This window comes from Mustela nigripes, chromosome 4 (genome assembly GCF_022355385.1).
Source record: "Mustela nigripes isolate SB6536 chromosome 4, MUSNIG.SB6536, whole genome shotgun sequence".
Lineage (NCBI taxonomy): Eukaryota > Metazoa > Chordata > Mammalia > Carnivora > Mustelidae > Mustela > Mustela nigripes.
This window is the reverse complement of record NC_081560.1, coordinates 155,560,780-155,576,355: the sequence shown is the minus strand read 5'-3', so window position 1 is coordinate 155,576,355 and position 15,576 is coordinate 155,560,780. Positions and strand designations below refer to the sequence as shown.

The 15,576-nt window shown below is 44.9% G+C and overlaps 1 protein-coding gene across 10 annotated transcripts in view; it reads left to right on the top strand.

Annotated features, from left to right (window-relative positions):
- The window catches only part of PANK1 (pantothenate kinase 1), a 108,532-nt gene that overhangs the window by 50,154 nt on the left and 42,802 nt on the right, over positions 1 to 15,576 (top strand). Inside the window, exon 1 of one of the 10 annotated variants that reach the window (XM_059398094.1) lies at positions 2,553 to 3,330. The exons of 5 other annotated variants lie outside the window; for them this stretch is intronic. In XM_059398094.1, coding sequence (XP_059254077.1) covers positions 2,628 to 3,330 — 703 coding nt within the window. In that variant the 5' untranslated portion in view covers positions 2,553 to 2,627. Of the gene's footprint in view, positions 1 to 2,552; positions 3,331 to 3,959; positions 3,988 to 4,050; positions 4,291 to 12,421; positions 12,583 to 15,576 lie in introns of those variants that run through there. 4 more of the 10 variants (XM_059398095.1, XM_059398098.1, XM_059398096.1 and 1 more) reach the window with 4 other exon arrangements.

Genomic DNA, 15,576 nt, shown 5'->3' with positions numbered 1-15,576 from the left:
AAACTTTCTTTCTGAATAAGTTCATCTTTCCAGCTTATCTCTTAAAGTCAGGCAAAAGACCCTGTGGACAAAGCATCCCCTGATGGGAACCAGAACTACTCAAGCAGTAAGGACTGGCCTGGGCCAGCAAGGCCTGGGTGATTGATCCCAAGACAACCTGACCAACCTGACCTTGACGACTCAGCTGCATTTACCCACTGACCTTTGTCCCACATTTTCCTTATATAAACCTGGAAGTATTTTTAGCACTTTGGAGACAGTCTTTGAGACATTAGTCCAAGGTCTTGCAAGTGTTGGCCTCGCTGAAATAAATCCCTTTCTTGTTTCACCACCACTCGTCTCTCTCCCTTTGGATTGTTGTCAGTGGCAAGTGGCCAGACTTGGTCTGTTTGGGACCCCCTGAGCCAGGGGCTCTTGCACCCCTGGGCCCCCATTACAATATGTAGCTTTTTCACAGCAGCTATGATATGCACTTTGCATATATGTTAATTCGTTTCATCATTGTAACAATTCAGTGATGCCCTATTATTATCCCCATTGACAAATAAGGGAACAGATGCATTGTAAAGTTACAGACTGATACAGTCATGAAGATACAGTGTAGGGAGTAGGAACACCTGATCTAGTCCTAAGGGTCAGGGAAGATTTCTCCAAATACAAGAGGTTGAAGCAGAGGTCTGAGGATTGAGTCAGAATCTAGTGGACAAAGAGGTCTCAAGGAAGAACGTTTCAGGCAATGGAAATAAAAGGTGCAAAGGGGTAATAATTTGAGGAACTGGCAGGCTGCCTTATAGCAGGAGCACAGGGAGCTGGAGATGAGGCAGGAGAGGTAGACAGGAGCGATAGCACCCAAGTTTGTTTGTTTTTCCTCTATGTCTCAACTAGTATGATAAGGTCAGGAATAGAAGATATAGGGTTTAGTCTTAGTTTTGCTCTTAATAACCTCAGCCATCTCTCTGTGGCTGTTTCCTTATCTGGAAAAATGAGTGGATGGACGGGAGTTCTCAAGTGGCCACTGATGCAAGAAACAAAGGCAGAAGGAAATGTAGATAAAATTAAATGTCCTTACTGACAAATACTTGAGGCAGGCAGAGTTTAGCCTTCCTCTAGGAAGCTCCCAACGGTCTTAAAGTGAAGGCCTTGTCGGAAGAAAAAACAGCCTTGGTTTGATTACAGCAAGGCGTCCAGTATCTGCTGAGTCTTCTTTAGCATATGAAAGTCCTTTTGGAACTTCCCTTACCTTTACTTCTCCCCACCCCAACGTATACAAGTCAGCTGCCCCCTCGCAATCCCAGCGCAACAGGCGGCGACAGCTCTTTCTGTCTTTGGGTCCTGTACCTGTGCTTTAGTAAAAAACCACCAGCTTTGCTCTGAAGACACCTCGAGAATCCTTTCTTGGCTTTTGGCTCCAGATCCCACCGAACCTCACCTATATTCAAAAAACATCAGCCCCTATGGTTCCAAAGCTGTGGCTCTGGGTAGGGCTCTCTGGGAAGCAATTGCCCATCCGGAGTACAGGCTCCAACTGCTGCCAAATGCCCTAAGGCCCGGGGTCTTGGCAACCCAGGGGCCCAGTCCACTCAGCCACACTTGCTGGCCTCTCCTTTGCAGATTCAGTCCATACAAATGATGGAGAACATCACACATAAGTAATCACACAGCAAATATGGCTGCGAGCATGGTTTGCTCCCCTCACTTGAAGGGTGAACTGCTAATAACAATGTCATTAAAATAACTGCTTCTTTGAAGAATTTACTGTGTGCCAGGATTGTACCAGCTACTTTAGGTAGATTTCTCACAATAGGGCCTGGTTCAATTCAAAAGCTGAGGCCTCGAGAGATTACATAACTTTGGTAAGGTCTTCACCACCCAAATTTGTTCTGCCTACTGAGCATGTCCAGCCCTGTTTCTGATTGCCAGGTGTGGTAACTCCAGCAATTTTCCATGGCTTTGCTAGTGGCTGAGTTGGAATTTGAACCCAGCTCTGACTCCAAAGCTTATGGTGTTGACCACCCTTCCATGCTGCCTTCCCTTCTTAAAACACAGGCAACTCCTTCCTCTATAAATGGAATGACATTGTCTCTTGAAGTCCTTTCTGGGTGAGGAAAGCGCTTTTTATAGCTTGGGACTGCTTCTGTTTACTTGGTCTCTTCCAGCACCGGTTAATCCCGTTTGCAGCTGTGTCCTTCACTGTCCTTACACTGTATTCCTAGGTTTCCTCCCTGCAAAGACAACTCCAGGGAAGCACATGGTCTGCCTGTGTGCCAGTAAAGAAATTTCACTCCCTTCGCTTCCCAAATCGGCCTACCTTTCTATAAATAATCGTTCTCCTCCCTCCACTCGGGCCTGTGAGTAGTTTGGTCACTTAACCAAACAGGCACACTCACAAAGCAAGGAGAGGAGGGGTGTTGGAAGGGACAACGTGAATGACCTTGCAAAGGTGTTTAGCCCACTGCGGGCAGGATTAGCAAACCTGAAACCTCTACAAATATTTGTGTTCCTCCGTAATTCCTCCTCCAGACAGCCCGCTCCTCTAGCGCCAGCCTCGCCCAGTCCCCTCTCGGCTGCTCCGAGATACAAAGCCCAACCCGCCCATCTCTTTGCAAACCCCGATAACTTCAGTCCCCATGTTGAAACTCGTCGGTGGCGGTGGCGGGCAGCACTGGGCATGCTCAGTAGCGGGGACAGGTCTGGGAGGCAAGGAAGCCGCGTTTGAAGTCGCGCGGCCCGGGGATCAGAGGGAGGCGGGCTGTGGGGGCCCCGGCTGGGGGTCCTCGGGGATCCCGGATTCCGCGCCGGGAGCCGGCATGCTCCCGGCCGGCGCGGCGGGGCGGGCGCGCGGGGGGCAGAGCACCGAGGAGCGGGGGGAGCCGGTGGGAGAAGGGGAGGAGCGCCGGGCTCGCCATCCCCCGGCGCCGGCTCTGCGGCTGCTGAATCGGAAACCGCAGGGAGGATCCGAGGAAATAAAGACGCCCGAGAATGACCTCCAGCGAGGCCGCCTGAACCGGGGCCCGCGCGCCGCCGCACCAGCCCCCGGCATGGGCGATCGGGGCGGGCGGCCGGAGCACTCGGCCACGCACGCCCCGGGGGCCCCCGCCGACACCGGCGCTGCCGCCGTGAACGGGCTGCTGCACAACGGCTTCCACCCGCCGCCTGTCCAGCCGCCGCGCCTCTGCAATCGGGGCCCCGCGGGCAGTGGCGAGGCGGCACCCCCGCGCCTCCCGCTCTTGCCCGAGCTCCAGCCGCAGCCACCGCCCCCTCAGCACGACTCCCCGGCCAAGAAATGCCGACTGCGAAGGAGGATGGACTCGGGGAGAAAGAACAGGCCGCGTAAGTCCCTCGCTAGGGGAGCGCCCGAGCGAGGCAGGCGCATCCCGCGGGCCCGGCACCCGGGAGCGGTGGGGCAGGCTCTGCTGTGCGCCCGGTGCGCCTCAGCGCCCGCTGTCGGGGGAGTGTGCGGAGGGGGCTCCCGGGACTGATTCTTTCCCCAGGGGCGCCAGGCACTAAACATCGCCGCCTGAGCCTCACGCTTGCTCGCTTCAGTCTGTAGAATGGGCCGATAGAATGCGGACCCTGCGCTGCTCCCTCGGTCCCGACTCTAAAAAAAGTCAGCGCACTGCCAGCCTTTCTAATTTGCTGATGGGAAAATGCACGTGTGAGAACATTTCTCGGGGTCCGGGAGTAGGCGTTGAGCTGGAGGGACAGCTGGAACCGCCCTCTCCTTTCTCCTTGACCCTTTTCCTTCTCAGAGTTCGTCTTTCTGGGGTTGGCGCTCAGGCAGCCACCTTGTCCTTTGAATCGCAGAGTAGCCGCCAGTACCTCGGGTCTATTGGCAAGCGCCAGGCCTGGAGGCGTGGAGTTTGACAACCCCCCAAATCACAGCCTATTAAATGCTTTTTCTTCGCAGCCAATGAGTGGACCTGTTGGCAGCGACACACCCACTGATACCATGTGGGCCGGAACTATGTGGACCAATGATAATTGGAGGTGGTTTTTCTTTTTTTCTTTTTCTTTCTTTTTTTTTTTTTTTTTTTTTTCGGGAACTAGGGATGTAGGGTTGAGGGTTTCTAATGGTAATGTGAGGCGTAAAAAGCTGAAATGCGTTATTTCACAATCTAAAGCTTGTATATGATGTTAGTCTATAAGAGTACCTTCCCTGCAGGACATTGTGAAATGTAAATTTGTAGATCAAGTTTACAACTGGTTTCTCCTATCTGAGCCGAACCTCATTCAACCGGTTACCTCTTTTCTGGGTGTCTTTAATGAAGCTTATAAATGGCAAAAAACAAAGTAAGTAGAATGCACTGCTAATTAATGATTGCATTCAACATCATTTGCATATGTCTGATACTGAGAAATTGCTAGTATAGGTTTTGGATTTATCTGTAAAAACTTGATATTTGGCAAACTTTTTTGTTTCTATCTTTAGACTCTCAGACTTTGGGAAATACTGGTGTGGGACGTGACTCTGATACTTGTATTTTGTAGATCTGAAAAGTTTAGATTGAAAGTTAAAAGTCTTGTCTGGAACTTTGAAGTCACGCAGCGGATTTGGCAATGGTTGTAAGGAGAACATCTACTTAGCACTTGAATTTGTTTTTTTGTTGTTATTGTTGCTGTTGTTGTTATGGAGACTTGTTGGAAAATTACTTTCTTTATGGGCTTAATATTGATTACTTACGGTTTATTAACCTATTCTACTTCTTTCGAAACCACATTTTAGTTATCTCTCTGATCCACGCGTACAAATTGTATGACAGTTTGCAATGTAAATTGCTAAAATATATTGAAAGAGAACTATATTGAGATTTCCTGTATTACAGATAGCTTAAATGGTCTATGAGAGCATAACACCGTTTGAAGTACCTTTTAAAAAAAATTTTTTTTAAAGATTTATTTATTTATTTGCAGAGAGAGATCACAAGTAGGCAGAGAGGCAGGCAGAGAGAGAGGAGGAAGCAGGCTCTCCGGAGCCAGATGCCGGACTTGATCGCAGGACCCTGAGATCATGACCTGAGCCGAAGGCAGAGGCTTAACCCACTGAGCCACCCAGGTGCCCCGAAGTACTTTTTTTTTTTTTTAAGATTTTATTTATTTGATAGAGAGAGAGACAGCGAGAGAGGGAATAGAAGCAGGGGTAGTGGGAGAGGGAGAAGCAAGCCTCCACCTGAGCAGGGAGCGCGATGTGGGGCTTGATAACAGAATCCTGGGATCATGACCTGAGCCGAAGACTGAGGCTTAAGGACTGAGCCGCCCAGGCACCCCTGAAGTACTCTTTGAGGAATTTTAAAGTACACTCTTTTTTTTTTTTTTTTTTTTTTGACACTGAGAGGGACCATAAGTAAGCAGAGAAGCAGTTAGAGAGATGGGGGAAACAGGTGCCCTGCGGAGCAGAGAGCCCAATGCGGGGCTCCATCTTAAGACCCTGAGATCATGACCCAAGCTGAAGGCAGAGGTTCAACCCACTGAGCCACCCAGGTGCCCCTAAAGTACACTCTTAGTAATAGATTGGAAGCATAGAAAAAATAATTTTGAGCCTTAATTTGAGCTGGCAAACCCGTAGGGGTTTTTATCTTAGAATACAAGAAAAATACAATTTTATGCCTGTATGTTTGGTGTCAGAAATTAAAGTGGTTTATATTTTTTTATAAAAATAAACACCTTAGTTACTTAAATTCAATAACCAGCACTCTTACTTATATTACCTTTAAAATGATTAATCAAAATCAACTTTTCATTATCCTACCATGTTTTCTTTTCTCAAATTTGAACTAACATTTTTGAAATAAATTTTACATGTCCCGAGTCACATCTGTTGTGTTCACTACCAAACTTTCCCAGTGAAAACTAGGTTTGATAACTTTACACCTAGCCTAGGTATCTTTTGGGTATCTTTTTGATGTTTCGGTATCTTTTTATAAAAAAAAGATAGTGCTCTATCAGTTCATATTTAGGTTCTCTAAACCACTTAGAGTTAAGCATATTCCTATTTTCTAATGACTGATAGATTTTATGTGAGCAACTATAACAGATTATTAGATGCTTTAAATAAAATATAAGAGTGTGTTGGGGTGGAGGCATCGAAGCTAGACAAATAATTCCTGCTTACCAGTTTACAGCACAGACACCTGAGTCTACTACCTAAACCAGAAGTGTGTTCAAGAGAGCCAGATCTCACTTCTCTCAGATAAGCATCTGGAATGCTGGTGTGAGTAGGTGTGTTTCTGTTTGGTAATATCGAGGTTAAAGTGCGGTTCATAAATGTTTATGTTTAAAAACAATGAATGGAATGAAACAAACAATTCAGTTATTTCTAATTGTTTTAAAAATGTAAATCTCAGTGTAGGGACTCTTCACAAGACTGTAATCTAAACACCAGACCCGTGGCTGGTTGGTTTTGCTAAAGCAGGAGATGGGAGCATTGGCCACTGTTTCCATCAAAAGTACTGTCATCTCACTACTAACCCTTGGAAGGCTTTTCTTTTTCTTTTTTTAATTTTCTTGATTTTATTTCAGCATTACTGCTATGTAATTGTCAAGTTACTAGTTCTCATCTTGAGATACTGGAGTTGGCTAGGTGATCTTCAGGTGTGGTTTCTTGCACCTTTCAAATTCTGACACTTCAGAGCTGATAGTTCTTTCCATGTGACTCCTACACGAGTTATCTACTCTGCCACATGATTAAGATTTAATTATGGTTTGCTCTGGTTTGGTTTTGGTTTTGGGTTTTTTTGCCTTGTGCTGATTGTTTCATGAGTGTTAGTTGTCTTCAATTAAGTTGGAAGTCGGATTATAGCTGATCCAGTTCTTTCTCTTATGCCTTGCACCTTGGGGACATGAACATTTGATTGAGGTCAGGGAGATAAGGTACAAGTGACATTTTCTTCACCTCATTGAGGTAGCCGTGTCTGTCTATAAGATAGACTTTGGCAAAAGTCCTTCAGTGGAATTTCCATAAAGTATCAACTGGGAGATTCCTTCAGCCTGCTCCTTGGTGCTTTGATTCTTTGAAGCACACATAAGTAGCACCCTAGAGAGTCAGCTCATTTCCCAAATATTTTGAAACTAATAATAGTCCTTATAAAATGCTGAGAGGACCTAATGTGTTGTTAATGGTATAGCCATTCATACTCAGGATGGCTTCAGTTTGAAATGAAGCTGAATGGCCTCAGGCTGATTATTTTACCTTTCTACTTCAATTCTGTATGATGAGATGGAGATAATCATACTAGCTCGCTGGGTTGATGTGAGGATTAAATGAGATAGTATATATTAAAAATGTAGGTTCCTGCTTGGGACATAGCAGTTATTCAACAAATGCCAGCTGTCATCATCCACATACAGAATCCTGTCCACTGTTAATCCACAGGACAGGACAACTGAGCTGGCAGAGACAACCTCAGACTGACTTAGTTTTAAAAAAATATAGGATCAGAATAAGAAAAGCCAAAACGTTTTATCTGATTAGCTCTGACACTCTCAGTCTTTCAATGATTTTTTTTTTTTTTACCCTTCCCCAGTAAAAATAGTGGATAATACAAAAATGTAGGAGAAAAGCAGTTAAAAAGTACTCACAGACAGAGAAAACACATATTTAAAATGTACATTTTTTAGGGGTGCCTGGGTGGCTGAGTGGGGTAAAGCCTCTGCCTTCAGCTCAGGTCATGGTCTCAGGGTCCTGGGATCAAGTCCCACATCAGGCTCTCTGCTCGGCAGGGAGCCTGCTTCCCTTCCTCTCTCTGCCTGCCTCTCTGACTACTTGTGATCTCTGACTGTCAAATAAATAAATAAAATCTTTAAAAACAAATAAATAAATAAAATAAGATTTTAGCATAAGCATTTTCTTATGGCATTAAGACATCGTTTTTTAACGTTATATTAAAATATATTAATTATATTAATATATATTATATTATATCATATTATATTATATTAATTATATTGGATTGATATATGGATATACCAAAATTTATTTAATCTTTATCTCATAGCTTTAGGCTGTAGCGGGGGTCTCTATATCATAAACATCACTACAGCAACAACTTTGTACATAATTCTTTCTTAAGTCATTTTTTGTATGTTTCTTTGTTTTGCTTAAAGATTTTATTTATTCATTCATTTATTTATTTATTTGAGAGAGCAGGGGGAGGGGCAGAGGGAGAGGGAGAAGCAGGCTCCCCCAGGAGCAGGGAGCCAGATGTGGGGCTCAATCCCAGGACCCTGGGATCGATCATGACCTGAGCAGAAAGCAAAAGCCAACTGACTGAGCCACCCAGGCGCCCCTTTCTGCGTTTTTTTTTTTTTTTTTTTTAAAGATTTTATTTATTTATTTGACAGAGAGAGATCACAAGCAGGCACAGAGGCAGGCAGAGAGGAGGAAGCAGGCTCCCCGCCGAGCAGAGAGTCCGATGTGGGACTCGATCCCAGGACTCCAAGATCATGACCTGAGCCGAAGGCAGCGGCTTAACCCACTGAGCCACCCAGGCGCCCCGCGTTTGTTTTTTTAAAATGTATTTACTAATTTGAGAGAGAGAGAGAGCACACACACATGCATGAGTGTGGGGAGGTGACAGCGAAGAGAGGGAGAGAGAGAATCTCAAGTTGGCTCTCCACTGAGCAGGAGCCCAGCTTGGGGCTCAGTCACACTCCCCAGAGATCATGACCTGAGAGGAAAGCAAGAGTCCAGTGCTCAGCCGACTGAGCCACCTCGGTGCCTTTAAAGTTATTTTTGTTGGGATTGGTGAATACATTCTTTTTGGAGGAGGAACAGAAAGTGAGTACAACAGAAATCCATCATGGTTTTAGAAACAGAATTAGTAGGGAAACAAAGGAGAACTAGTTCTCATTGACTGGTTTCAGGGGTTTGTTTTGTTTTTGTTTTTGTGATTGCCTGGCTTGTGTATGTATGTGTCGTTTTAAAACAAACCAAATGCCATGAGAGTAAAAATAAATCAAAGTTCTACTTCTATGATACTTAATTCCATGTGCTTTAGCTTTAATACATAGGTCAGGATTCACCTTGCGTGGCAGTATTCTGATTCAGATATGGAAACTGTTCAGTGTACCGAACGTACTGCACAGAATTTCTAAGTAGACCTTTTCTCCAGATAGTGCAGCTGTCAAGCTTGGTATCTCATTACTTAATTCATGCCATCTCTTAGATGCTTAGAGCTGGCTAATCACACGTGTGTGTTCATATTCTCCGTCAATTCGAAGGGGTGAGGTAATGTTATTTTTAGAGCCAGTTGCATCAAAATAATGGTCTGGACCTCTAGCAGATTTCCTCTGTAGTTGGGAAGGAGGACAGGAAAAAGTCATGACATAGTGAGTACTTGCAGTAGTCACTTTCAGTAATCAGAGTAGCTGTTGTTGCGCGACATCTGTATGCCTAGGTTCTTATGAAAGTATGCAAATTACCAACCCTACTTTCCATTTCACAGATGGGGAAAGAGAGGCTCAGAGGGGTGAAGGATCCTGCTGGAAGACTTTGTAGTGAGTGAATGGGCAGGGCCAAAATTCAGACGGAGGTCTAAGTCCACTGACAGCTAGCTGGCTCTCTTTTCTGCCACAATAAGTCTACTCTTTATATCAGGGAAAGAAGTGTGTTCTGTAAAATTTTCAGAAGAGATAAGCGTCTGCAGTCTGTGCCCCTCTGGCAGAAAGCTGAACTGAGGGTCTGTGGAAATAACAGTGGCCAGGCACTGGCCAGGCATGGGCACTTAACTACGTGCCGACCCGCAGCTAAACGCTTTACATGGATTATTTGAAAAAACACTCCTCGCACCCTGTGAGATGGGTACGACTATGGACTGAATGCTTGTGTGTCCCCCCAGAGCTTATATATTGACCTTGTAACCCCCAAGGTGACTGTATTAGGAGGTGGGGCCTTTGGGAGGTGATTAGGTCGAGAGGGTAGAGCCATTGGGATTAGCATCCATAAAAGAGACCTCAGAAAGCGAGGTTATAGCCAAAAGCCAGCCATCTAGGAAGCAGGCTCTCACCAGACACCGAATCCACCAGCACCTTGATCTTGGACTCCAGAACTGTGAGAAATAAATTTCTGCTGTTTATAAGATACTCAGACTATGGTAAGACAGATCCTATCATGATCTTCCTTCTTCAGGTGGAGAAACTGAGGGAGGGCCCAGGGGCTCAGGGTAAAACCATCTGATTTCAGATTTTGACTCTGCCGGGCTAGGCTCAAGATCCTAGAGGGCTTTCGGAAGTGTGAGTAGTGTTCTGTAGTGGAAAGAGCTTTAGAGCCACCAGACCTAAATGTAGAGCCTCACTGCAATATGTGTTTTTTTTTGTTGTTGTTTTTGGTATTTTTTTGGTTTTGTTTTTATAAAAGATTTATTTATTTTAGATAGAGAAAGTGTGGGGGAGGTAGGGGCAGAGAGTTTTAAGCAGACCCTGCACTGAGTGTGGACCCTGACATAGGGCTCCATCTCAGGATCCTGAGATCATGCCCTGAGCCAAAACCAAGAGTTGGGCACTCAACGGACTGTGCCCCCCCAGGTGGACCAGCACTGTTTAATAACAGTATAGCCTTAAGGTGAGATCCTCAACTTCTGGGGCTACTTCTTCTTCTTCTTTTTTTTTTAAGATTTTATTTTATTTATTTATTTGACAGAGAGAGCACAAGTAGGCAGAGTGTCAGACAGAGGGAGAGGAAGAAGCAGGCTCCCTGCCAAGCAGAGAGCCCCATGTGGAGCTCCATCCCAGGACCCTGGCTGGGATCATGAAGGCAGCCACTTGACTGCCTGAGCCACCCAGGCACTCTGTGGGACTACTTCGTGAATAGAGATAATGGGGGCCTATCTTTTTTTTTTTTTTTTTTAAGATTTTATTTATTTATTTGACAGACAGAGATCACAAGTAGGCAGAGAGGCAGGCAGGGGGGCGGGCAGGAAGCAGGCTCCCCGCTGAGCAGAGAGCTCCATGCGGGGCTCGACCCCAGGATCATGACCTGAGCTGAAGGCAGATGCTTTAACCCACTGAGCCACTCAGGCGCCCCTATCTTTTTTTTTTTTTTTTTTATTAACATGTGGTGTATTACTTGTTTCAGGTGTATAGGTCTGTGAATCATCAGTCTTACTCAATTCGCAGCACTTACCATAACACATATTCTCCCCAGTGTCCATCACCCAGGCACCCCATCCCTTTCTCCCCCTCCCCCCCCAGCAATCCTCAGTTTGTTTCTGGAGATTAAGAGTCTCTTATGGCTTGTCTCCCTCCCTGGTCCCATCTTGTTTCATTTTCCCATCCCTTTCCCACATGACCCCCTGCCCTGCCTCTCAAAATTCCTCATATCAGAGAGATCATATGATAATTGTCTTTCTCTGATTAATTTACTTTGCTTAGCATAATACCTTCTAGTTTCATCCACATCATTGCAAATGGCAAGATTTGGGGGGTATTGATGGCTGCATAGTATTCCATATAATGGAATACTATGCATATAGTATATACTATGGAATACTATGCATATACTATGGAATACTATGCATATATATATATGGAATACTATGCAGTATATATATATATATATATATATATATTCTCACATCTTCTTCTTTATCCATTCATCTGTTATGGACATTAGGTTCTTGCCATAGTTTGGCTATTGTGGACATTGCTGCTATAAACATTGGGGTGCCCATGCCCCCTTGGATCACTACATTTATATCTTTAGGGTAAATACCCAGTAGTGTGATTGCTGGGTCATAGGGTAGCTCTATTTTCAACTTTCTGAAGAGCCTCCGTGCTGTTTTCCAAAGTGGCTGCACCAGCTTGCATTCCCATCAATGGTGTAGGAGCGCTCCCCTTTCTCTGCATCCTCGCCAACACTTGTTGTTTCCAGACTGGCTAATTGTAGCCATTCTGACTGGTGTGAGATGGTATCTCACTGTGGTTTTGATTTGTATTTCCCTGATTCCGAGTGATGCTGAACACTTTTTTGTGTGTCTGTTGGCCATTTGGATGTCTTCTTTGGAGAAATGTCTGTTCATGTCTTCTGCCTCATGGAGCCCATTTTATTCGTTGTGAGGACCAAATGTGGAAAATGTAGTAAGTGTAGAATAGAATGACTGCACCCTGGTGTGTGCATAGTAAAAGATATTTTGCTATTAACACTAGCGACTGTTAATAAAGGGCATTTAATATTAATATTAATATTATTGGTGTTATTTCATCATAGAGGCTTTTAAAACTTTGTAAAATCTCAGAATTTGCATGAACTCATCTTGCCTGGACTGAGACTGGGCCTGGGTTTCAGGGTATGTTCCAAACTGACCTAACATCACATCCTGAGTGAACTCCCTCTGACGTCTCTTGAAGCGGGATATGTGGCCTGTGTCACAGTTCAGTGACCTCATTGTTACTTTCAAAAGTTGCCCCATTGCAGCTCCTGAAATGGAGTACAGCGTGCCCTGTCTGAGGGTGATGTTGGCAACTTTGTGACTAAGAAGACTGTCATTTATTTTACTGCTAATTTGGAGCCGGGACGAAGTTAACTTTTAAAAAAGCAAGTTTCTTCCTTTGATCTTCAGATCTTGATACCTCAACCCTTGAGTGAAGCAGGTAAGGCACAAAAGAGATGAGAAGGATTGGGAAAGTGAGCACTTCGCCTTTGTAAAAGCTGCATGAATCAGACAAGGCTTCAGAATTCAGAACAGCTGCATGGAGTTCTTCAGCCTTCTTTTTTTTTTTTTAAGATTTTATTTATTATTTGACGGAGAGAGAGAGATCATAAGTAGGCAGAGAGGCAGGCAGAGAGAAGGGGGAAGCAGGCTCCCCGCCGAGCAGAGAGCCTGATGTGGGGCTTGATCCCAGGACCCTGAGACCATGACCTGAGCCAAAGGCAGAGGCTTAACACACTGAGCCACCCAGGCACCCCTTTTGGCCTTCTTTTTAACCCATAGCCTAGCAAACTTCGTTCTGGTAGATGAGGACATGGGTATTTCTGGGCACTTGTTGCCTTTAAGACTAGCACATGAACCTTCTGGTGCACCTGGCCTTGACTCTATGCTGAATCTGGGCCACAGGGCCTTTAGCTTGTGCCTCTGGACAGTGTGAGCCTACATGAACCTCTGTGAGTTGGGGCCAGTCTGGGCAGTGTTGCTTACTAGGAATCCTCTGGGGCTTCTTGGACACACAACTCCTTTACAGCCTGAGGTACGTGGTCCAGGAGTGAGAGAGACAGGGGTGGACTTGTGTGACTTCAAGCTTGATATGGGTCAGCAGTGTGATGAGGCTTGCAGCAGAATGTAAGCACTCAGATGTTAGCTATTATGGGTGGTGCTGTTAGATGCCCTTCCTTACACTAAGTCAGATCAGACTCTCATAGCTTCTACCTTGGCCGCACATTGTGTCCAGTCTCTCTTCTACATGACTGCTTACTAGATATTTAAAGACAGCTATTTTATCTTGACTTTCCTTGCGGTCCTACCCTCTGAAAAACCAAGACCCACACACTCCCCTGCCAGACTCCATCATCCATGTGAGTCAGTACCGATTGGGTTGCCAACAGTATTAAAGCTTAGATGGAAGGATGGCCTCTTGAGTTGTCATAAAGGGGATTAGGTAAGTACTGACTTGGGTGACCTTGAACACTGAGATTTAATAAGCCTACAGGTCCCACAGGGGCTAACTAGTTTTTAATCCCTGGGCTAGACTCTACATGTGATACTTGGCTTCAGTGATTCCAAGCTGGAGTGTGGTCTGAAGCCCGTTGCCTGGCTTGATTTTACTCAAATACTATGGCATTTCCAAAAGTCACTAAACTCTGTGTGTATGAATCAGAGAACTTGTTGAGGCTGTCTGTTTATGATTCATACTTTATTATATTTTTTAAATTTTTGTTATTCATTTGACAGACAGAGATCACAAGTAGGCAGAAAGGCAGGCAGAGGGAGAGGAAGGGAAGCAGGCTCCCTGCTGAGCAGAGAGCCCGATGCGGGGCTCAATCCCTGGACCCTGAGATCATGACCTTAGCCAAAGGTAGACACTTAGCCAACGGAGTCACCCAGATGCCCCTATCATCAACACTTTTAAAGAGTGGTGAGGGGTATCATGAATAATTATACCAGGACCACAGGCATAAACTGGGATTATCCGAGGCCAGCCAGGATGAGTCCCCATGACGTGCTGTGCTGCTCCTACAGGCTCTGAGAGCTGGCTGTACCCATTACTTCCTAACTCTGCATTCAATGTCCTTGTGTCGGTAGCTTGAAATTGGCTACAGTGGGTGTGTTTACACTGTGGAAATTGGTGAACAGTGAAAATCAAGGCTTTATTTTTAGAGAGCCAGTTGCTAAACATTTACCAGTACACCTCTGACCAGAAAACAGGTCATGGGTCATGCGGAGTAAAGTCCCAGAGACCATCAGTAATACAAGTTGAATTATTAAAGCATTTGAGTCAGAAGGGGAGAAAAAGGTCAACATGTCCTCTACTAAGTGGGACAAAGCCAGAAGAGGAGGAGTTAGACAGAGGAGCTTCATTCTCAGGAAAGCAAGTATTCTACGAATATTTGAGGGCCCACTATGGTGTAAGGGTAGAATTTAGAATCACATTGTTATCTGTCTCCCTTTCTCCCTCTTAAATTCCTTCCCCAAATACAGTTGGGTTCCATGCTGGATAATGCAATAGGTAGAATAAGCAGGTGTTACTGTACTAGCAGTACAGCAGGAGAACTAAGGAAAGGAGAAGAAAATAGTATACAGATATATAACAGTATACAGATAAATAACCATATATAATAGTATACAGATAAATAACCATACCTGCACCAAAGTGCTAATCATAGGGAAAGCACAACTTTGGGCTTCTTTATACTCATTTTATGATTCACTCTTGTTTTTGTTTCAAATGACTTGAATTGTCTTGAGCTATATGTTCATTATACATGGATTGGGAAACACCAACATTTCTTTAAATAGGTGCTATGTCTGCCCCAATGAGCCTTGCACCTTTCTAGAGTAATTTAAAGTTAATTTACTGTTGGTGAAAGGGCAGGGTGGAGTTCCGGAGTATCTTTGTTCCATGTTTCTGGTTAGGGCAGACAGGTTGAAATTTGTCCCAGCCAAGAGGGAAAGGAGCTTGACATGTTTGTTTCCACCAACAGCATCTGTGCGGCCAAAAAAGGGACTTCTCCAGTTCGTTCCCATTTGAATTTTACTCCAAAGGTGACTAATGTTCCACTGTCCTCTCACTGTTTTGTAGGAATGTTTGGAAAGTGTTGGGAATTTAAAGAAATCTTTTTATCTAGGAAAATTTCAAACGTTATACAAAACCAAAGTGTTTATCCAAAAAGTGCTAGTCATCATTTGGCCTCTCTGTCCATTGATGTCCTATCATATCTGTTACGTCCAAACCTCCCCTTTTATTTTTTTTTAAATTTTAAATATTTTTATTTATTTATTTGACAGACAGAGACCACAAGTAGGCAGAGAGGCAGGCAGAGAGAGAGAGGAGGAAGCAGGCTCCCTGCTCAGCAGGGGCTCCATCCCAGGACTCTGGAATCATGACCTGAGCCGAAAGCAGAGGCTTTAACCCACTGAGCCACCCAGGCGC